Genomic DNA, 25,250 nt, shown 5'->3' with positions numbered 1-25,250 from the left:
CTGGAGGGGAGCACATTTACTGAGAAATGAGAAGTCCCTCAGTGGAAGAGGCCACAGAGTTCACTGCACAACAGGAAATGAGCAGATGAATATTCGGTACTTACCTGTCGACTGTACCCATCTGTGCAAATGAAAATATTTAACTCTCTATCAAATTAAGAGAATATGCTTTATACAAAAGATTCAGCTCTTACAATCCAGACAGCAGTTCACCTGGCAAGTCTCTCAAGTCCCGAGTTAATGCCATGTTTATATCGTTTATCATTAGTGAGCTACTACTGCTTACCACCTCAATTGCACATGTTCAAACCCTCAGTGGAACAAGACACTCCCTGGACTATCACACGTGTTGCTGGCCAGCACAGTGAGTCAACTTCCAATTAGGTATTAACCAACGAAGGCCCTGCACTACAAATGTGAGAGCCACGTGCCCTTTCTACATGGGATGGCTCCAACGTCTGGCCATCTAAATCAGACTGCAAGACCAGAGCCTCCCAATTACTGCTTTGCTTCCCTTAAGTGTTAATGAATCTGTATGTAAAATATCTCATTCTTTTTCTTAGTAAATACATTCTGAATGACTCAGTGGGGGAGGAGGAGGCAGGATGATGAAGATTGTTTCCATTTTTGGGGGTCAAGAAACCTCCTTTCTCTAAAGATAAACGTCCCTGTTCCAGATCAAATGCACCTTTTCCCACTTGAAAAATGAGAGAGAGATCTATTCATTCAGAGTTGACAAACAGACAATATAAGTGAAGCAGTTCAGGGGAAGGGAGGTAGCTTTAATAATCTGTATCACATTATTATTTGTCGGTTGTAACTTTATGGCTTATAACCAGGAGTTTAGGCACTCACAGCTTCCTCTCCCTGGAGGGCAATGTATCAAGATGGTAATGTATCATGACCTCAACAAATGTTCTATTTAAACAGCACAATGACTCCCAAATGGAAAACATGTTTCTGCCTGTGATATCTCAGGTATAAATGTATTTCTTCTACATTTGTTCCAAAACCCCCTTCATTTCTAGATAAAAAATGGCCTGGCAGGGATTCAATGCCATGTTCTACCTTCAAACACATAAGGCCCTTCAGCACTGGTGAGGCTGCCTTTAGGATAACATCAAACCCACCATCCCCAAGGCATCTGACTTACTGAGGTTCCACTTGAGGCCTGTCGTGGTCACGCTCTCACAGGGGTTCCCGATGGGGATGAGGCCACACCAGTCGCCTTCCAGTCCAGTGTCCACATGCAGCTTGTGCTTGCCCTGCAAGACAGAAGCGCCTCTGGAGTCAGTGCTCGCCAGGGACCCAAACTACATTTGCCAACAGACCTTGCAAATAAACCAGAAAACACTTGGATGGAGACACGTCCAGAATATCCCACAAAGGCTCAGGAATATTTGGCTGCAGGAATACAGGTCGCTGATGTTTACAGAGGGAGGAGAGACGTGTGCTTAGGCTGCAGACCTCAGGGCTTTCAAAAAGGGCTTTGTGTCTAGGCTTTTCTAAGCAGAATCTGGCTTTGCTCATTCTTCCCTGGCATTTTTGGAAGAGGCACTTCTGTCAAAGCTAGGCTCTTTATTCCTGTGAAATGAAGGCATCCTAACCTAGTCATCCATTTTTCCCCCTCATCTAAACAGCTGTGTTTCACTTCCTAAACAATGCTAGTCAAAGCACCACTGAAACTCCTTCATTATTTTGACAACATCTGTAAAAATTCATGTGTTTCTCCAGGCATATACTCTTCCCAGAAGGAAGAATACATGCAGACACTTAACTAGGTGCTAGAGAAATTAACCTCAATATTTAAAGGAAGATGGTTACACTAAGTAAGAACAACGAAGTAAACATAAACCACATTTTTTGTACATGTAAGCTAAAGTTATCTTCTAACTATCGAGTTCATGAGGTGCAGGAGAAGCAGCAACTATTCATGATGATGGATTTGTGACCAATCTTAATCAGTACTTATAGACCACGTGTGAACATGTTGCCAGGTATCAGCATAGGAACAGTTGCAAGGAAGAGCAGAGTGGAAATCTTTTATAGAATAAAAAAAAAGGGGGGGAAAAAGCTGAACAATACAGATCTGGCACAACTTGTGTTCTAAGAAAGTGTTTTATAAAAACTAGCTACAGGAAAACAGCAAAGGCAAAACAGTGACAAGATCAGTGAAGAATCATCCTCTGGTCTCTTCTACATGGGTAATTTATTCTCTCAAGCTTGGGCTTCACCTGGAAGAAGGTTTCTTTGAAACAGAGGTTTTGTTGGGGTTTAATTTTATTCTCTTCTGGATGCACAGGCAAGTTAAACCCTTGAGCATGTCTTTAACCCACAAATTCTGCACCACTATAAATAAAATCAGATATGCCTAGTTATTCATCTACCAAAATAAGTCTCTGAAACACAATGACTATTTAGTGAGAAGTTTGTTAAGCAAGAAGCCTGGGTTTTATAGCAAAAAGAATGACAAACAGTTGAACTCTATAACTCAGGTAAATGTCCCAAGCAGCAAAAATACTGCTTCACAAATTTTCTCTGGGAAATGTATTTAAGCTTTTTTATTATGCCCTGTTCTCTCATATGTTCATTCCAAATGCCCTTGCAAATATAAAGCCACCAGTTAGAAAGTCAAAACGGGAGGCGAAATATCTTATTGTTGAGCTGTTGCTGTCTGAGGCGTTCGACAGCTTCTCCTGTTAATGCCAAATGCATTATGAAGAAACAACTTCAATACATGTCATGCTCTCAGTTAACAAATGAACCTTGGAAAAGCTGTCAATTAGGGAGTATCAGATTGCATAGCTTAAGCCTGTCTGTTTGCAGAGCCACAGGAAAACCAATCCAATATCAACTACCTTCTCAGGATGTCCAGGTTCATGTGGTGATGAGCCATGTATTTCTACCTCGGTTGTGAACGCTTGCTTGCCAGACCCAGAGATGGAACAAATTCAGGCTTGATAATCTTTTAGCTGTGCAATATGCCATGTTACTTCTCTCTCGCAGTACAGAAGGAGGAGGAAAGGAGAGGTACAAGTGCAAGGTCTCTTGTTATGCAATTGGGGATATGATCTATAATGAAACTGATGATGGAGAGAACAAAGGGGTGGGACTCTCTGTTCCCCATGGATATACACATTGCTGCTCAGAGCTGCTTGAGGAGAGGAGCAAACTCACTACATTTATCAATTAGTAAAGGAATATGAAAAAGAGGTAAAAGTAACTGGCTTGACAGAGAACCTGATTAAGACCGGTATACTCAAAACCTCTCCATTTTCGGACATATAAACTCAAAACCTACCTTTGGGTTCGCATTTCCCATCCAATAATATTCCAGCCCAGCTTACAGATAGGGATTTAATTCAGTAGAAATTTATGCAGAAAGCTGTCTTTCTGTGCTCATGAAATAAATCTTTAAACCAAAAGATGCCATTAGCAGACGCTTGCTAATATGGAGGATTTTATCAGAACTCTTTCAATGTCTGATACTTCCCTAAAGTCCCAGTTCACACATGCCAGTGATTATGTGAGAATCCTGACTTTCTTCCCTAAAAAGACATTTTCTAGCCCTCAGTTGTGAAATTTCAAACTAGAAGCCCAAAGGGCTAAACCCAAGGCAGCAAGTAAACAGGAATTTAAATATTAAAATGCCAATTATTTGTTAAAAACCCCTTTCAACTGTTAAGCCAAACTTACAGTTTAGAGATTGGGTCAATGATATTACACAAGGCACTTTTAAAGACTTTTCCTTAAATAAATCAGTAAGGGATCTTAATGTTATTGAGGACAGTAGAGACAGAAAGGGGAAATGAACATCGGCAAAAAACCCTAACCAACCAACCAAAAAACCCAACTAACCCATTCATTTTTGCCAAAAAAGAGTAATCAGCCAATGCATTTGCTCAGCAATGCTCTAATTTCAAAGCACTGTGAGTCTGCCATGGGGGAAATGAGGTGCCCAAGCTTATCTTCAAACTTTTGAGTACAGATCTTTCAACTAAGCAAGATGGAACTGCTATTTGCAGGAGGAAGGGAGGATCAGAGCTTGTAATTTGCAAATACAAGTAATAATTTGTTCTATTTAAGTCTCTGTGATTAAAGGAACAATTATATACTGGCACTTAAAATATGAAACTGTTTTCAGTTTCTGCAGAACTCAAAGTTCCAAAATGAGGATTAAAACAAAACTCAAAGTTTGACTAAATAAAGCCCTTCTTAAGGTTTTTTTTCCACCTCTGTAGGAGGTAACTATAATATTTTCACGTATAACTTAAGAATCAAATATTACTATGTTTGAATGATACTGGTGCTAAAAGAATGGCAAATCATACAGCTGCATTGATTTTTATCTTATTAAGTCTGTTTTGAAGAACATTGATCAATCTTCAGCATTGATTTCCTTCTCTTCATTTTGTCTCTGATGCTGGGAAATAAGATCAATTTCTAAGTTCAGCAATAAGAAGAAAATGTCAGAAGGTATTTTTAAGAACACTTCATCCATACAGGTTAAACTTTTCCTCTTGATTCTAATATCTTGTGTTAGAAGAAAGCACTTAAGCAATAATGGTTAAATGTAGACACACTCCAACATTTGTTTTGCTGAGGAAAGACCTAAAGACATAGTTGTTCTGTGTCACACCTCCTAACTGATACGAATAGAAGTCTGATTGCCAGGAACTCATACACTTAACCCTGTTCAAGGCTGCAAGACACTAGAATCCTCAGTCAGTTCTGCAAGCTGAAAAGCATATGAGCAGTATCAAGATAAAACCTGATAGCTTTTTGCATGCACAGATACCCCAGCACAGAGAAAATTACTTCTCCAAGTGCTTTCCAGACCAACTTGAATAAATGTATTGAAATAAATGTGTAATCAAAAATAGATATAAAGCAATCAAATATTATGAAAAAGAGAGAGAATGGGGACTGATCTTCAGCACTGCATTCTGAAGGGATCTGAAGGAGGGAAACCTGGAAGCTGGCAGGCTGGAACTGGACACAGAAGAGAAGCACAAAGCCAGTTGACAAGATGCTAGGAAAGAATAAGGAATTAAAATTAAGCCTTAAAAAACAAATGAAGAAAGATATGACAAACAGATCTTGGAAACTGCTGAAGGTCGAGGACACGTGAATGGTAACAGGGAAGGAAAATGAACGAGGACAAAACAACCTTATTCTAATTTTCAGGCTGTCCTGATAGTTTTTTCCAGCATAAATAGAACAACTGAAAACTTAACTTCTAGAAGGTGCTGATTTTCACCTGTGCTTGCTGTGAGATCTGGGACTACAGAGGAACAGGATTTCTTGAGATCTGGCCAACTGCTCTATGAAGCCCCCTCCACTAGCTAGATCTTGTTCTCTGTCATCTTTGGATAACAAGCAATTTTAGATCAGCTTTATTTCAACGATTACTCCATAGATGGCAGCACACGCTTGAAAACAAACAGCAGCAGCAAAAAACTAAATACAGATGTCATAGTGTTACCCAGGGAAATGGCAAAACCCCACAATCTGTTTTAGTACATAAACACCTGGGTGCAGAAAACAGCGTATTGATGAAAGACTCGGGGAATAGGTGGAAATCAACACGCTCACCAAAGACTGAAGTGGAGAGCAGGAAAGAAACAAGGATGCAACTAAGCTGAGAACATTCATGTTTCAAATCAAATATCATGATTGGCAAAAAGGTAAAAGCAAAGTTGCAGAAGTGTTCCTACTAATCATTAGTTGTATAAGAATTTAACACTAATAAAAGCTTTTAGGCTGAGGTTGTGAGCACAATAAATACAGCCATTTTTCTAAAAGGATGTATTTAAGAAGAGCCATTTTGTTATAACCCTAAAATACCATCAACTCTCTTTTCAAACAAATATGCATAAGCTGCTATTGCATGAACGCTATTCAAAGAATGTCATCTGAGCCAACAAGGCTTTTTGTTCATGTTGAAAATAAAATTATCCACAGTTCCAGTGAAAACTCAGAAGTCTAAAAGCTCTTGTGTATCATATCAATGACTGCTCAAACTCCTATGGAATAAATAGCAAATTTACCGTACTTCAATATCGAAAACGGTTGGACCCAATCCTGCTGATCCTTACTATCAATTGTTAGCGGTCCTGAACTGGGACAAACTTCAGAGTATCAGTTATTTCTAAGACAGAGTCCCACCAAGCCTACCCTTCAAGAGGAGCACTCCATAAAAAGATGACTTTAAAGCGAATAAACTCCCAGGCAGTAGAGAGAGAATAAATTATAATCATTATTAGACCCAATTAATGAACACATCTGCTTCAACCCAATTTATAACAAGGGTATAGAAAGAAATCCCTGTGGAGGTAAGTGCCACTAAACTGAAAAGATTTACTACACCCTGAGGTTATGCACTGAAGTTGTTGCTACTGTACATCTAACGTACAAATTATCCACAAAGAGGAAATGATCCCAGAGTTTCACACATCCACACATGAACTTCTCCCAGTGAAACCCTCCTGAGAGTACACTTCTCATGTAACATCGATGACGTTTTACTGAGCACAGTAGGTGCATCCCTTGTTTGCCCATCTCCTGTTGCAGCATTAGCAAGTAAAACAACTATTTTCTGCAGCCAATTTTTCTAAAAGGATGTATTTTAGAAGAGCTATTTTGTTAAACCCCTAAAATATCATCAACTGTCTTTTCAAACAAATATGCATTCATTGAATTCAACATTTGACTGACAAGAAAAGAGCGATCGCAGGTGCAAGAAATGCATGAGTGTTTCTCTTTGGAGGCTGCAAGCAGTTAAACCTGCCAGCAGTGTAGACATTGCTAACGTGCACACAAATGCAGTGATGAAAACACTCATTCTGTTGAAACCTCCCACTCGCAAATGAAATTCCACAACGTTTTCTTTATTCTACCATAAATCAGTGCAAAACACCCCACAAATGCAGCGTGAAACGACGACAAGGAAGAACTCGCTGGTCCTTCTCTCAATTCAAGCAAGCCGCACACTGGCCCAGTGTGACATTTTGTCCTTGAGCTTGTGCATTCGACACCCTATCCTCAGCAGCCCCATCATTCTAGGTTTAATTAGCTTTTTTAGTGATGCCTTAAAAAAAAAAAGGAATCAGAACCATTTTCTTTATATCCATTTATGAGACTACAGAGTATAATAGATTGCAGATAAGAGTGAAAAGTAGACAAGCTGCTGAAGATTTCATATTGCCTGCGTAATTATTATGCAATGTTGCAGTTAAATTGTCAATCTAGAGGGGCCTTCACTAAGGACACTAATATTCTATAATTCCTAAGTGATAAAAATTACAGCATAATCTTTCTTATCATCCACCAGTTCATAACCCATTTTGTGTCACTGCTCATTCTTCTCATGCACTTTTACAGGGCAAGAGTCCAGAGGATCTCTTCTACCTAGACTACATTCTCTTCTTTTCCTTGCTATTAGAGAAGCGTGGAAGTTAGTTTAAAAGACAGGATATTGTTCACCTAACTTGTGGCAAGAAAATTTCTTCTTCATAGCACTGAATTACAAAGTGTTGCTGGAAGGCACCTTAATGCTATGTAAGAATACACAGACTTTTTTGTGCGAGTAGATAGTGCTAGGGGGTTTGTGGTTTGTATTTTGAAAGTGCTTAGGCTCTACTGCTGACAAGAAAAAAAGTATGGGTACCAAACCTAATGCGTATCAGTGTTTACTAATCTATTGTTGTATGCTATACAACAATATTTGATGTATTTTTTGCTTGCCTGGGTTGCTCTCTCTATGCATCTTGCTTTCTCTTCCTTATTACAGCTAATCTGTCTTTCCTTTCACACAGTTCTTCGCAGTCCATCCTGTGATGGAGCCTGTCACATCCTATTTAGTGGGAAGAGATAAATTTTTCCTATCATCAGCTACTGACCATCTGAATCTTGGTTGGCCATTGTAGCAAGTGCCTTTGTGACTTGCCCTAAGATTCAAATCTGTTTATCTGTTCTCAGAAGTCTTCCCAGACATACTGGCGAATCTCAGGCTCTCCTCCTCCAAAATCTGACCTGGAAATCTCTACTCATAACAAAGAATGATCAGCAGAATGCTGGTCAACACCATCTTACTGATTCTTGTACTCCTCAGTCTACATCCACGTGATGCCATTGCTTTTTTATGTGTTGTACGATGCAGCAAATCATTATCCCACAAATCCTCTTATGTACCACCATCCTTTTAGTAGAAGTGGCTTCAAATACAGGGGCTTCATTTTATGGTTAGGGGCTTCATAGAAGCCTGGCCTCTATAATTTCTTTGGTGCAAACAAACTGATGGACAGAGTTCTTCACACTGAGTAGTGGAGCGTCACACACACTCTGTTCTCCCCTTCATTTCTGACTGTTACTTTCACATACCTCTAAGTAAGAAAGAAAGAGGTCTGAAGTAGTGAAGAATGAACTCTGGAGATAATTTTCAGCACCCCTTCTTGATCTCTGTTACAGGAAAGAATAATTTGCTGCTATTATAAAGATACTCATTGACCTGGGATAAGAAACCATATCTATTTTCAGGAGACGGGGAAATAGGTTCTGCATTATAACAGCAGGCTTTGAAGAAGTGTTATGCCCCAGCAATGACTGACTGCTTCTCTCTATACTCATGAAATTCAAAGACATGTTGCTCAGGTCAGGAAGAACAAATATAATTAAAGAAACTTCAAACATACATATTTTTCTCCTCTTTTTTCCACCTTCCACTATTTTCTTGGATAGCTGAGCAGTCAGTTGGAGATGGCAGGCCACACAAGAAGCCATTCTTTTCTTGGAGCATGTGGTGAGGGAAAAGAATACTGTACTACCCTCAAAAACAATTTGCCTCCTTCAGGAATCACACTTGGATAGGGGTGTGAAGTTTATTTGCAATAGCCTTTTTGTAATGGTTATAGCTTTAGTTCCTTTGCACTTCAGTGGGAACTACACCCACGTCATCATTGCCATCAAGTGACAGATTAGGCTCTCAGAATATACAGGAACGTTCACAAGCACATTAAAATCATTCAAAGTAGGCCAACCTGAGTCCTGAATATTTGACAGTGGTTTCTTATTATAAACAGTCAGCCTGGCATCTTTTCTCACAAGACTTGGAAGTTCTGAAAGCATCTTTCCAGCCCTCCAATTGTCATCACATTTATAATTCTGAGGGAGCATGCCAAAAGAATTATACTGGTATATTTAAAATATTGGAAGAAATAATACTGTGTAGCAGACTATAAAGGAACAAAATCCCCGTGTCGATTCTGCCTTCCTTAGACCTGTTCTGGGGTAAAGGTTGGACGTGATGATCTTAAAGGTCTTTTCCAAACTGGGTGATTCTATGTCACATGCTTGGAAAGAAGTCCTGAATGGTTTTGTGTTCTTCACCATATTTTCCCTTGCACTTCACTATTTATTTTCCTCCTTTGGCCTTCTTCCTCAATATCTTTCTTGAAAGTGATGGAAGTGAGAGCAACCCTCCCAGACTTTGTCTTGCTCCTTCTAGTCATCATCATCATCTGCTGTAGGGCCTCCATGTCCTTAATCAACTGCTTAGTCTTTGTCTGTCTTCATCCCAGATGGAATTAGTCTTTCTTGAACCTGAGGAATGAGAAATGCCCCTAATGGTACAGGTGAGTTCTCACTAGGGCTTTGCACAAGGCTCTTCTTTCCTATGGGAATGCCTACTACAAAACGCATTTGCCTGTATTGTATCTATGGCTCACAGTCACACCCTGTGACCTATTCATGCCTCCATACTATATCTATCCACTTAAAGAATCGCAACATTTTGATGCAAGCTCAGTGTGAAGAGACAGGCGCTTGATTATGTCCTTAATGTGCTTTAACCTTTGGTCAGCTCTGAAGTGCTCAGGCAGCTGGAATAGATGATCGTTGTAGGTCTAATTGATCAACGCTATGCTATATGCTATGCAATCCTTCCCATTTATTGCTTGGGAATAAAGCAACATTTGAACTCACAAAACAGGGGACCACTGCAGAGTAAGTAATGTTGTACCAAATACAGGGTAACATAAAACAAAACCACCAACATAAAAACATAAAATGAGGGTCAGAGTGACAGGTTGCTGTAAAAACAACAGAGAGCTCACCTTGCTGAATGCAGAAAGACTGGAACAAGTAACACTGCTTATTTAGGCCCTTTGACATATATATTGGACTTTCTGTACATAAATATTTTCAGTCTGTTTCACACAACAGCAAGCCTGAACCCATGTTCTGGAAAAGGAGCTGAACCCTCCTATGAAATGGAAACTTGCTCTGTCAAATCTATTTGCAGCCTGTATTCATGAGATACTAAATTATCACCAAAGTATCAAAAAAGAAACATAAAGACAAGCTAGAAAGAAAACATATGGCCAAATCCTTGGAAAATCTAAAAGCTAAACAATTAATCTCAAGCTAAAGTAGTAATAAACCCCAGGAGAACCACAGACTGATGTCTCTCCTTAAATAATACATAATCAAGGATTGCTTATGGAATTAGATGCATTACTCTTGAATACTAGATTTCCTGCCCTCCTAATGTTCTCTAGCTACATCTCCCTCTTGGAAAGCATTCACGGGATTTCATGGCTGTTTCTGCAACATGAAGTGAGATGCCTTTGGGCTGCTACTAGGAGAGAACTGTGTTCAAGCCGTCTATGACTTTAGAATGAAAACCCTATTGCTTGCCTCAAAACATTACCAGCAACAAGGCGGTGGAAGTTTGCAGACCAAGAGAACTTTTCTGCTAACAGAAAATACATTCTCTTCCAACAAAGGCCTAAGGCCTACACATGGTACAAAGAGGAATTTGAAGGTGCATTTTTGTCCAGTTTTAAAAGAACTAGTAGTATCCCAGGAACTGGGTTGAGGGAAAAGGTAGCTGCCAAATTTCCCACAGTAGACACTTAGATATCCTCTGAAAATTAGGTGTCTCTACTTTCTAGTGTTGATTTTGGATCCCCAAATACTGTACATTCACCTCTGCAATTTAAATTATAAGTTATGATGAATTAAATGCAATACATACAAGTATATTCATTTTCTCAGCTTCACTGTATGCTTATGAACATTTCAGCCCAATTTCATAGGGGCATATATTGATTGAGAATTGTTTATTTGAACAAAGTTGTCTTCATTATATAAAAACACTGTGTGCCTGTTTGTGAATGTATCTGTCCATTTCTCCATATCTCCATCTACTTTAAGGAAAAAAGGCTGACCTTGAATAGTAAGACAATCTTCTTATATATAATGACAATTTTCCTCTTCCTAAAATACAGGCATGTGCACACCCTCCCTAACCATTAGGAATGAGCAGTGGAGTTCATTTATTTCCATCCCTTCTTAGCAAGCTGAGCTGGCCCAGCTATCTAATACAAAGCCTTGTATTTGTAGCTGCAGGTGCTGCAGACATCCCTCCTGCAGCTGCTGGTTGGGCTGTGCCTTTGTTTCCCTTTGGTCAGCACCAGCACCTCCGAGTGCTTTGTCTGTCCCCTACAACCAGCAGCAGGCTTTTCCCCACTGCTCCTCTCTCTCCTGCCAGCTTCCCTGTGGGAGTGGTAGCGAGCATACAGTCCACAGAACATATTCCAAGTCAGGTTCTGAAACATGAAATACAAGAGAGGACAGGACAGAAGAGAACTTACTCAGCACTGAAACAGGCTGCTAAATGCTTTAATGGGAAACTCTTACCTCCACGTATAACAGAACCATGCAATGGTTTGGGTTGGAAGAGACCTTAAAGCTCATCCAGTTCCAACCCCCTGCCACAGGCAGGGACACCTTCCACTAGAGCAGGTTGCTCCAAGCCCCGTTCAACCTGGCCTTGATGAAATATGTTACTATTAATTTGTGTCTGGACAATAAAATAGCATGTGCTTGTCTTAGCTGTCAGAGAGAATGAGGTTTGGTAAAAAGTCATTTGTGACTATGTTCAAATGTGAACAACTCGTAAATAATGTAATGAGAATTCTTGGCCTCCATCTCCACTTTAGACCGCAGGATTGCAACTTGTCTTTTGGCAATACAAGGAAGAAAAAAGAAATCAGGTCTGCCTTCTGAATTTGTACCTCCTGGTTTTCTTGATTTCTCCTTCTCTCCTTTGCTTTTCTAAGGATAGTTTCAGGACAGCATCGTATCAGCCTCAAGGACCAATAAATTCTTGAGAACAGTGTTTTCTGTTAGCTTCAAAAAAACATTACTGCTGATGAAAGTGAGACATCACTGTCTTACCACTAGTGCTTGGTGAGGAAACCATTCCATCCCATCACCTGCTCTCAGCCACCAGGCTAGGATTCCCCACAGGTCCTGAGAATGCCAAGAGGGTGTCAAAAACCAGTGGGTTTTCATTTACCATCATTCAAATCCTTCCTTGTCTGTTGGTAAAAAGAGCCCACCAAAAGAAATGTTTAAGTGCATCAAGATTTCTGTTGTCACATCCGGGCCTTAAGTGCCATTCTAAAATTTAAGCAAAATCCACAAATCTTCCATTTTAGATAAATTATCTTTCAGTGGTCAAACTGGAGATGCATTTGTTTCCCCTTTTGCTTCATGTCCATCTACCTGGAAGCTTGCACTTCAATTTCAAGCAGAAAAAAAAGAATGAATTCAGATCTCTAAGACGCTTCCCATTGCATGATGGAACAAGACAGCAGAAATGTTACATTTGACTGTGTGAAGTAAGAATAGAGAATTAAACCCAAAGTTTTAAAGGGACACAAGAAGTTTTGGGGTAGCAGAACTTTTATCAAACTGGAGTGGAACTGCTGGCAAACAAACCTGATAAAGCTTTTGAGAATTTAAATAGGAATGAGAAGGAAATCTGGCAGGTGCTAAGGAGCACACAGGTCAGACAAAGACATCCGCCAGGGATATCAGCAATGTAAAGGTAACTTTGAATCCAGGAGCGGAGGACAAGACAAAAAATTACAGAGTTGAACTAAAGGAGGTGTGAGCTGAAATCACAGAAGTAATTTCCATAAAGGGGAAAAAAATTCACCCGGGGGTGATAAGGGATTTAAATTTGCCTATGTATAAAATGAGGGAAAACTCAAGGCCAGCTTGGATGGGGCTTGGAGCAACCTGCTCTAGTGGAAGGTGTCCCTGCCCGTGGCAGGACGGTTGGAACTGGATGAGCTTTAAGGTGCCTTCCAACCCAAATCATTCTGTGATTCTAGACTAGAAGGCTTTTACAATTCAGAGTGTGTTTAGAGTGACATTTTACTTCAGATCAGGAAGTTTGGTTTGATTTTTTTTTAAAATACCGTGGACTGTGTCCACATCCTGTGCTTTGATTTGCAGGGAGCCAGAGCACAGCAAATTCCTTCTGGACAAAGCTAAACTGAAAGATGCTCTTCAGAAGAGCACCTAAAGCACTCCACCCACTTAACAGGCATTCACAGAATCACAGACCCAGACTAGGACTCGTGTGAAATAAGTCAGCTGACATACGTGCAGTGTGGTCATCGGTCACCAGGAAGTGCTTCAGCCCTAAGAACCTCCTTCCCTGGTCTGCACTGCTTGCTAACATAGACACAGAGTCTGGGGATGAAGGAGGTCCAAGACAGTTGTGATAACAGTTAGAGGGCAACATCATCTGCCTCCGCTGAAAGTGGCAATTACAGTCAATGAGGTTTAGGAAAGCAAATTCTTGATGACTTGAAACAATTTATGTGATGTCCTTTGCAACAATTCGTTGCTGTACAGTGGTACGATACAGTCTGTGAATACCATGGTTTACCTCGGATACTACATTGTACAGAAAACAGGCAGGCAACAAAACACCAGCTCAGGATAAGTTCTTCTTGGATAGTTAGTTTGGGACTGTTGCAATACAATGGAGAGATGAACAACTGTGAAGATTTTAACTCTAGACAAAAAAATATTAGCTCAGAAGATGTCAGAGAAAATTCTGGATCCAAACAGTTTGGTTCTGGTTGTACAGAAGGACCCATCACTCTGTGGCAAGGAGGATGGGCACGTGGGAGGAGCTGCTGGTTAAGGAACATGCTGAGGGTATTTGAGAAGATAGGTCTGCCATCACCAGAGCAGATTAAGGCTAACCACTTGACAGAACTAGAAGCAGCAAACAGCCTGCACGACAACTTCCCTAAGTGTTTTGGGTTTAATGATAAAACACACGGATTGATTCAAGGAGAGTGTCTGATCAGTATCCTGACTGCTGCTCAGAGGCTCCTGAAAGGAGGGATCACAGGAGCACAGCAACAGTAGATCTGCTGCCTCTATAGTACACAAGACGAGAAGCTCGCCCTGACTCACCTCCCAGAAGCCTACATGTGGTTTAAGGAGTTACTGCAACTGAGCTGCTACCAAACCCCCCCACATTCCCAAACTGAAATTTAACCTTCTCAACACTGAATTTATAAATTGCAACATTTCAGGACCCTGCTTACAAGTTAATGAACACAATTCTCACACTGTATTCTGGCTCCATTTAATCTTTTCCTCATTCTGTCTAGATAAACCTCTTTCTTGCTATAAAGAATTCTTGCTATAAATAATTAATAAAAATACACAGACGCAGGACAAAACCAACAGTGGTACATTGTTAGATCTGCAATCTCTCCACTGCACAAGTTAGTTCCTCTCAAAATTATTCCTGAAGCTGGGCATGACTACTAGGATATGTTGCAAGAAATAACCATTCTAGTCACTAAATGTGACTAGTCATACGTACAACTGTGTGTATAGATTTAAATATTAAAACTACTGTTGTTTTACACTCACCACACTTTGACCTTAAGAAACTGAAAAATAATCAGATCAAAGCATAAATCAATAGCTCCTTGTTTACTAAGTTTCTCCCCTTCCCTTTCCTGCTGAATTATAACCATACATGTTTCTTCATCTCAAGCATGGTATACATGGCACTGACTTGCACCAGTCTAGAAAGAAACACATTCTTCTCTCAGGAAATGGTACACCCATGTGCAAGGGAAGATAAATTCAGATACAGAACAATTGGAAAGTTCAGATCCAACCTTAAATCCGAGCTTGCCCCAGGCTTTCAATGCTAAGATATGACATTTTGGTTTGCTGCTGCGGAATTCTACTGCAAAATGTGGCTCATCACAGAAACCTGCTCTCAGACCAGCACAGAAGAAACATCTATGGAAGACAGGTACATCCATTACAGCTCTAGAATAAATGAATGTAACAGAAACAAAGTGGGAAAATGTCAGTGTTCCAGATTGTTGTGCACAAAAATAAAACATACAACTCTGTCTTATTGCTTCTGTGCAGCCTCTTTGCCTATCTGCTGGATGTATGAGTATTCCTTTCAGTTTTTAAACAGCAGCAGCTGCTGAAACTGAAACAAGCATTACAGAGACTGCCCTGCAATTTCCTGAGGAGCTGGACTGTCTTCAGTGTAGACGTCCCTCATAACAGACAGCTCTGTCTCTGAGGGCCCACTGGCATCTGGGAATTCCAGCTACAAACTTAGCAGCGGTTCTGTTTTGCAAAGGGGTTAATTTTCCATGTGTCTTGCCTTAATGTCAGAATTACTAGCTGCTTCATTGCTTATGACCTTTTTCTTTTCCACCTGCTGTCTTTGCAGCTATCGACTGTATAATCCTTAAATTTTGCTTCACGAGGTGTAATCCGTAGGCAGTTTTCAGCAGAGCAGCTAATGATTTTCTCCAAAAGAATTTAAAGAAAATCCAATGATTTTTCACTTTTTTAGTCTGGAAAATAAAGAAAGAGCAAGACCCAACAAAACTTAAACTTGAGTTATTACCCCTAACCTAGAGTTACTGCAGCTACGTCCAAAAGAAATGCGTCAGTAGTTAAAGTTTCATGCTCAAAGTAGCAAGCTCACTTCCAGGATACCACATCTTAAACCACTAACAGGTACAGTTAAAAACACCATTGTGTTTCCTGACATCTGCACCTGAGGTAGCCTTAAATCCACTCTAAGTTTGGAGGTTTTAAGTACCAAGCACTTTGGGGCACAGCTTTGATGTCGACTCTTCACCTTTTTTGTGCTTGTGTACTCTGTATCAGCAGACATAACGTGTACAGACAAGGTTTAAATACTTTCAGACTTCATATATCTCACTGGCTTGCTCAATGAAATGTCTAAGCAGTCAAAACTTACGTTTGTTTTTAAAACCAGAAGAATTAGAAAGAGCTCCAAGTAAACATTTGCTCATATATTCTTAGGAGCTATTCCAACTATCACTAAAAGTAATGCAAGTTTATATATCAAACCTCTGGACAACTAGCAATGTTTTCTACTGGACAGGTTGTATACACAAGCAGTCACGCACGGCACATATCTTTTGCCTCTGCCCAAAAGCAGAAAGGTTTTGTGAATAATTACCCTTTTTCCCCATATTGCAAGATCAGACGTAAATACATCTAGAGCAATGTATTACCTGCAATTACACTGCATTTTGGTGAATCACTTCTCTCTCCAGAGTGTGTGCAGGTACGACATACAGAACTGTTACCACACACGATGTTCATTTGCATAAATATCTATAACCCGCTGAGTAAGTTTTGGGGTTTTTTTAAATGGGATTCTACAGTTTTCATTATTCAACAGCCCATTCTAAAAACTGGGTGTAGCTAAACCTGGGAAGGACAATCTCTCTAAAACGAAAGGTGAACTTTTCTAGTGCAACTTTTCCATAGCACCAAGTCAGAGACTGCATCTTCCCCTATTTTCAGAAAAGGACACAAGTGATAAATGGTACACTACCTACACACACATTTTTAATTGAAAATACTGTTAACCTGGCATTTCACACATTTAATGGTATCTAGAATGTGATTTTAGATTCTTATGGACTATAAAGCCTTTAAGCCTCTGACTGCATGACACAGATCTCTGCACATTCACACCAGGCATATTTTTAAATACTATTCCTATGATGAAAAGGAAAAAATCCTTGCTTAGAAAGACAAAATCTAACGTGTTCCAAGTTAAAGCTGCTATGCTGTATAAGAAGAGGAAATGCTGTTTACATCTTGAACTGGTTCACCGTATATTGAAGCTTAATCTGAACACAGATGTGGGCTGTACAGTAAACACAGGATATGTACTAGGGATATGTAATGTGAAGGACTGGAGGATAATACTGGCCCTAAATCAGGCCACTAACTGATCAGATCTACACAGCTCAGATTAAAAACTATTTGACGTAGGCACCTATTCATTCAGCAAGAGAGAAATAAGGGTCCATTTCTTTTGCTGCCATAACTTTTGTTAAAAAAGATTGGGTGACTGTAAGACTGAAAGGCTGGACAGCAGCCAAAGCTAGAGCTCACCACGGGGATTTATCAAAGATAAGCATGCCCAAAATTGTAAAGCGCTTTCTGCTTCACAGTTAAACAGAATCCTCATGTTGCAACTCAAGAATTCCATCTTCACTGCTGCCTTCGTATCATCATACAGAAATATTTCAAGACATTTCCAAAAATGCATCATCTCTTAACACTGCCATCTGCAGAGCCTGAACAAAGCGAACAAATCTGGTCTGACTTTGTGAATGAAAGAGCCTATGTTTCAGTGACTAGACTGTATGCAGCAAATGCCCATTAACCAGCCAGCTGATAACGTTTCATTTTCACTATCTCCCCCAAAACCTCATTAATGCCTTCTGCGGATTACTGACACGCAGTCAGTCTCAGTTTGCGTGAAGAGTATCGCATGTAATTATGTAGCACAACTAAACCCCAGCAGGCTACAAGCCAAATCTTAATTTCAGTGCAAGGCAGTGTTTCACCATAGATTTCAATGACTGGAAGATGGGATTTCTTCTTTCCTTCTACAGATTCAGCTAACAATCATGAATTTGAATCACTAGCGAATTACGCTGCAGAGGCTTCAGCAGACTTGAGACTTGAAAGGAGAATAAGGAAATCAATGTATCCTAGCTCCTTAAAAAGCATTTACATCTCTACTTCTGGCAGCCCCTGTCTAGCCCAAAGGGCAGTTTGTCATTGTTTTTAATTTAAAACACAAATTTGCCCTTCTTGGAAAATTCTCACAGGGATCCCTGTATAAATAAGAAAGTCAGATGGCAAATGCAACAGGTACGTGGGTAAGCCACTGAATCCATTCCTGCTTTCAGATTAGCTATTATGAACCAGAGGCAGAGAAAGGCACCACAGGATGCCTTTTCTGTAGCCGTCTAAAGATCAGCTCCACAATACCTGCCTGATGGGGAAAGCTCCCTCACCTGCTGGAAAACAAGAAAGCAAAAACCCCAAACCTACCCTGAGCAACATGAAAGACTATTCATTTTCATATTCAAACAAGATTATTGGTAATTGCCTCTGCATGCCATGAACATGCTGCTGCTGCTGCTAAACCTTATGCTTCCACACAGCGCATGGTCTGCATCGTTTTTCTCCCTCATGTAAATAACTCTTTTGACCCAGGGCTCACACTCCTGAGGAAATCTCTTTCCGTTGCCTAAAAACCAGCAGGTTTCATAAAACTATAAGCAAGGGAAGCAAGTAAAACGTCGATCAACAGACTTAAAACGTACTTGTTGTCAAGGCAATGCAACATTTCTCACCAGCAGCCATGTAGCTTTTGTGTACTACGCCCACCTCTCATGTAACACTTCGCCTGTCCTCCAGTGCCCAGGAAGGCTGAGTAAAGGAGCCTGGCACAATTTCATCAGTATACAGATAGAAGAAACAGACCATAGTGTGAGGATCCTTATGGAAAAGCTATGCATGCAGAGGGGAGGGCCTGACTTCTGCAGCAACTAAAAGCACCTGGAACTCCCTCTCAGGTGAACTCACTGATAAACACATCATTGATTTTGAATACCAAATCCCCTTCCTATCACCCTGTTGGGGTCCTAGGGCCCTGCAAGCTCTCACTGTTCCTGCCCAGCCCCCTGAGGTTCCCCCACCCTGCCCGCTGCCCAGGACCCCATATCCTGCTGTCAGCCCCTGCCCCAGGGTCACCAGGTCCCCGTGACCCTGCCCTCCTGGGCCCATGTCCTGTCCCATCTCCATCCCCAGGGAGGTGCCCAAGGCTCAGGGCTGGGGTTGTCACCTGGCTTGGGTGGTGGGATGGGTTGGGCTGCCAGGCCCTCTCCATCCCCCCATATATATATAGAAGGGGGAGGAAGAGAGAGAGAAATTTGCAGTTGGAACTCTTACATCTTCCTGAGCGAGATCTGATATTTCTAAAGCACAAGATAGAAATAATCATAAAAAAGAATCAGATTGTCTTTTAAGTTGAGCAGAAATAAAAGGTCACAAAGAATTACTTGCTTTTTCTCACCAAAAATGAGACCAGCTATCAATGACTAATGGATCATCAAACAGAAAGGTGTTATTTTATTGAAAAAGGACATCTTCTGAACTATCTTTTATTCATTCTTTTGACGAAGTTGTTTCATTTTGACTGATTTTGCAATATTAAAATGAAGGTCAAAAAGCACTATCTCTTGTCAGTTACAAAGTTATTCAACCGAGCCCACTGCATTAATTACAGGCTGTATACTGCTGTACCAATTACGCTTGAAATAATAATGAATGAGAAAAGCCAAATTAATGTGCGCAATACTTATCTGAAACTAAGATTTCTGCACTCCTTTCTAGGAAAATCAATTTCCAAAATCCAATTGTTTTTTCTTATAGTGACAAGTAACCAGGCAGCAGTATATTGGTATTTTATTGATGGGTACTGTAAAAGAACACATAAAAATACTTTCTGTAGATTCACTTACAGGTTTTTCTCCACATTTCTTCATGTGACATGTCTTCAGGTGACATCTGTTCCACTTACGCCTGCTAAAAATAGTCTTGGCCTTGAAAGATCTGCTTTAAGACATCTCCTTCCTTTAGAGCGTAGAAGTTAGGAAACCACCATGTCATGGTTTTTTTTGCTCCCAAACACTAGAACCAAGTAAATTAAAAGACATGCTTTCCGCAAGCTCAGGTCCTTGGAAGTACATCTGCAGGTTCCTGAGTTTTACTAACCATTGCAGATGCACTGAAAAGTAGAAATTAGCTTTCAAGTCAACATATACATACTATCTTCCTCGTGCACCACACGTTTCAAACATCTGATAACAGTTTTATCTCAGGATGGTTAATCAGCCATCAGTATTTACTTATAAAAGTCTGTTTTCAAGACAACCTAACTAAATCTTAAAAATCTGCTTTAGGCAGAGCAAGCACAAAACAGAAGTTAATGCTTTTAGTTTGTTTCCAGAATAGTAAAAATTAGTTTAGGCACTCCTAAGTCATTGACAGCAGTAGGTTCAGTAAAAAAGCTTTTACTTCTAAAGTTTTTTCACTAACCAGAGTGTAAGGATGCCCAATGGTTCTGATATTTTAGGTCCAAGATGCTTCAGAGAACAAGCAAAGTCTGACAGTAAAGACTTTTCCTGAGTAGGGATGCTCCCTTTCCCATATCTCACAGACCAGAAGTACATCAATGTACCACATGAGAAAGCATCCGAAACTCCCAAGCACTGCTGGAAACTCCTACCGGGCATATACTTTATACAGAGAGCATAGACTTTCCACACCTTTGTTCTCTCTTCCCTGCCTTCATTTCTTCTTTTTTTTTTCTTTTTCTGTTGACTCCCCATTGTATTTCTACTTTCTTTATCCTCTGAGTATTTTTCTACTTGTCCTCTACATCATGCAGAACATCCCGAGAGCAACATGAGTTAAACTATGTCTGAATTTAGCTATTCATACTGCAGTAAGCATATGGATTCAAGGCTACACAAAGTCCTCTTATTCATAAATAAAAGAACAGTAGGGATGGGTTTGGACTAAGCCTCCAATCTGACCTCCCCAGAACTTGGAGAAAGATCAGATCTAACTTGATCTAATCAGGCCCACATATACGTAAAACCCATTTTAGACAAGAGTTACATAAGAAAGGTATAAAATCCTGAAAAATACATCAAGACTGAAGTAAAACAAGAAGTGCATATTGAGGACAAACACACAAGTGACTTGAAAAATGTAGGTTTGTCGCTTGACTACTCAGAGTGCCAGCAACGCCAGTAAGACTTGCTAAGCTAAGGCACATGAAGGCAATGTTTCTCAGCTTGGCATAACATTTTGACAAGTCTTTTAAGGCCTTAAACTTTAGTGAACATGGAAGCAATAATAAGAATGCATGACGTATAGTGTGTGTTTGCACCCTAATAGGATGTATTTCCACCAGTATATATTCTGCCTATAACCTCCCCTAAAGTAGCTGGGTAATTTAATGAACTCAAAAATGCTCTTAATTCTTTATTATAAAAGTTCATGTGGTTTTATTACTTGTGTACACAAACATACTTCCTACCCATCACAAAAATCAATCAGGAAATAAGGAGTCAAACTTCAACCATTCTCAAGAAACGCAGTAATCTCATTTTCACCATTCATGACTCACACATACAGAAATATAGGACCTTATCTGCACCATTCCTAATACAGAAAATTAAACCAAAGAGTGGCCAGGAACCATGTGTGGCAGGAGGGTTCAGTTAGCCTTTGTAAAAGTTAACTCCTGCAAACTGAATCCTGTCCTTTGCAGAGAATTGTGTTCTTCTGGGCAACACCGGTGTCTTAGAGAAGTGTAAGATTTCTGATCCAAATGAACACAAGAGTTCAGACAGTGAATATTCACCTTCCTCTTTCCAAATAGCTTGCTCATAAACACATGCACTTCCATGCTGATGCATAAAATGTGTCTGTTAGTCCAAACGATGTCTTAGATGCACAACTAAATCTTTTTATACTGAAGTAAATGGCAGCACACACAACCCTGTAGTTGTGCATGTATTTCTAGGACAGATGTCTTTGGGATATTCCTGTTGTAAAATCAAAGTTAGATTCATCTTTCCTTTTAAACATCACATGCAGGTAGACATTTGGAGAAGACTCTGAGAGTGTTTTAGCTCTGTTACCTTACAGATTACAAGAACAGGCTCCTCTTTGCACTTCTGTCTAGATGAAAGCTGTATTTTCAAACACTCAGCTTTTGTCTGATTTGTCTTAATATCATATAATGAAAACACCCTTTTTAATCAGCAGAAACATCAATCAGTTCAAATGGAGTACCCTTCAAGTAATTTGTAATAGATATCATTATATTGCTTTTTCTCCTCCGTAACAATAAGAAAATGGCATGAAACACTGTCCCCAAATGACTTACAAGCATATTCTTTCCTTGCATCCATCATATTCCTGGGAGCATAACAGTTATAACACCATGGTTAATAACTTCCTCTTCAAAAATCATGTTCCATTTTTGAGAACATATTATAAGTCTATAATGAAACTGAGCAAAATGATCTTTATTGGCTCACACTGTCTAGAACTCTGTAATTGCCTCCAGGTATGTCAGAACACACCCACACAGCACAAACAAACCTGAGGAGTTTTGGAATGGGAAAGATCCTACAGTCAGGGAATCTTATTTTTTCATACATGATTCGTTTTGTCATTGTGATATATTTATAGTTACACACACTGACCTATAATCTTTAAAACAAACTATCCTCATTATGTATTACATGAAATATCATGTTTAAGTGATACTTCTTCACTGAAATCACGTCAGCTACTCAGAGATGAAATTACTTCAGAGAAGCTGTATCTTTTAGTCTGGCTTGCTTTGGCCCTCACTTATTTTAACCAAGGCCGTTCAGTTGTAAGGAACAGACTGGAAGGAATTCTATTTATTCCCTTTGAATATTTCTTAGGATGGAGAAAAGAAGTAAGACTTTATGAGTGCCACTCAAAACGTGGGTAATGAATATTAAGGCTCTGGCTGGTGCCAATTATAGCCCATTTTGAACAGACTGATGTGGCTTACATGACCTCCTCCGTCCTTGAAAATGGCAGACTTTGTGTCTGATTTGGGAAACTCACTGCTTTGTCCTGCAGAAACAGGGCTCAGGTAGGAAAAATGCTCATCCTACCAGCATACCTCCCTCTGCTTCTGCTTTCCTTCCAAGTCTTTCTGTGGCTGTCTCCTCAGCTGGCTCTGTCACGACCTACCACACCAGCTGTGTACTTGCCACAGTGCCTGGTCTCCAGAGAACCCTTTGTGCTAAGCTTACGTATGAGAAAGTCCTGCTTCTTTTATCCATAGCTTGCAGTAAGAAGCCCAGATTACTCTGTATGACTCGAATAAGTATTTCCACTGATATGACTGGGACTAGGGAGGTGAACAGAGAAAAGCACGCATACAAGTGTTCACACTGAAAGCCTATACAATCAAACTTCAAATACTCTGACACATATTTCTGAAGTATCTTAATTTCGGGGGGGGGGGGGAAGAAATAAGTGTATGCTGGTTCTATACAACTGTGGTGAGTGATTGTTCACATTCCGTATTTTAAAACTAATTTCAAGAAATTTGGCCTTTCTAAAAATATAGGTCAGCAGCATTTCTCAGAAAGGACAGAATCAATTACTTGCTTAGGGATTTATACAACATCTAAAGTTAGAGATTAGCTTGGAAAAGAAAGGTGGAAAACGTGCCTGTCCATCCAACCACAAAGGTTTATCTGACTACACACTAAAGTAGCAGCAACATACTGCTATGCTTGAGTAGGCTGTGCTCATGAGAGCTCACTGGACTGGGATGTGATATGTGAATTGCCAAGGAACCCCACAGAATGAGAACAAACCTTGCTGTTAAGCCCTGGTATGTGATATCCTAGGATTTGCTTTTGCTCAGTTGCCTATGAAAGACTGTGATAGCTATCGTGTGTCTTCCTTCTGCATTTCTAACTTAACACATCTCTCACACATTAAAAAAAGCAGGAGGGAACAGACACCCATCCTCTAACATCTCCTGTGAACTGCTTTTTGTTATGGCAATCAAAATAGAACTTGCAATATTCTGATGAGATGAAAAGTGTTTTATTGGATGGCACCACTCACTGCTCATGCACAGGGGCAGGAAGCTAAAAGATGCAACAATGTAGAAATTAGTTCTAATAATTGTCTGCCACGCTCTTTTTGTTCTTAGATATATTCATTAGAAATAATCAGTTGTCATATAGATATATATTTGGACAATCTAATCCAGGGCATTCTTAGATTCAGATGTGAGATTTTTTCTCTCATGCTTCTTAGGAACTGAGACTAATTAATTTCTACATATCTGCCTTCTTCACCGTTTCTCCTAAGGAAGTTAGGATGATTTTTTGACCACTATAAAAAAGTGAGTTTTTGTCATTTTTCTGAGAGGATTAATAGCTTCCAGTGCAAACCTCCAGCATCTCCAAAGGTCACTCCTAATCAAGTCACAAGCAGCAAGAAGTGGGACAAAAGGTCCCATCTGACAGGTCCCTGGAGATAGAAAGCTGGAAAACTGGGTTCAATTTCCAACAATGTATTGACTCCCTGGGTCCTGGGCAAATAATTTCACTTCCTCATCCTTTGTCTCTCTCTCATTATAAGAATAATATACCTTGAAATTTAGCTAAAGACTGTGACATGAGATGTAGCCTGAGATTCACTAACAGAAGACCAGAGCCTATATGAGAAGCTAAGTTATGAAAAGATAAGTTACTATTCCTCATTCTATGGATTCTTCTAAAAATAACTATTATTTCCACCACAGACTTTGTATGTCAGGTGCCCCTCATGACAAAAAATACTGAGAATACGCATAGCCCTAACAATCTGATTTTAGGTATATAACCTGAAGGAAAGAAATCATGGCACCACATTGCCATCCCCTACTATAAAACTGCACAGACCAGTATCAAGCACATCTAAATACCAGGCTTATTTTCAGATTTACTTCACCAACATTTCCCCCTCTTGAAGGTGACTGTGAAGTAGGAATTACCAAAACAATCAGTGAAGAGAAAGCACCATCAGGTAAGCTCTACCTGACTCACCATTGGATTTCTATCCCTCAGATGGGGAAAAAAATCCAGCTATAAAACAACGGCCTTAAAATCACCCTGCATTTCCTGAGTCCCATAGAGAAACACTGCCAAATTTCAAGGAGAAGGTCTTGTTCTCACTCTCCCAGCTGAAGGTGAAGTTTGCATGGGAGCAATGAGATGCAGGCTCTTGGCAGGAGATGCCTCTGGGCTTCCAAAAGGAGATCCCAGCAGGGTGTAGGTTTCACTGAACCAAAGGGGCTGTCTCAGCCTGTCTCACAAACACGAGCTCTTGTCGTCTTTCAAGATGAGAGATTTGAACATCATTATGCACAGGTTTCCAAGTGCTGCAAAAATGAGCAATATATTCACTCCATTATCTGAAGA

At 40.0% G+C, this 25,250-nt stretch overlaps 1 protein-coding gene across 2 annotated transcripts in view; it reads right to left on the bottom strand.

Annotated features, from left to right (window-relative positions):
• Positions 1–25,250, bottom strand: part of TPK1 (thiamin pyrophosphokinase 1) — a 293,711-nt gene that overhangs the window by 62,730 nt on the left and 205,731 nt on the right. For both annotated transcript variants that reach the window (XM_030476888.1, XM_030476881.1), the window contains one exon: positions 1,154–1,265. In XM_030476888.1, coding sequence (XP_030332748.1) covers positions 1,154–1,265 — 112 coding nt within the window. The remainder of the gene's footprint in view (positions 1–1,153; positions 1,266–25,250) is intronic.

Source organism: Strigops habroptila, chromosome 1 (genome assembly GCF_004027225.2).
Source record: "Strigops habroptila isolate Jane chromosome 1, bStrHab1.2.pri, whole genome shotgun sequence".
NCBI classification, from domain to species: Eukaryota; Metazoa; Chordata; class Aves; order Psittaciformes; family Psittacidae; genus Strigops; species Strigops habroptila.
The sequence above is the reverse complement of the archived record's forward strand: the minus strand, read 5'-3'. Positions and strand labels throughout refer to the sequence as shown.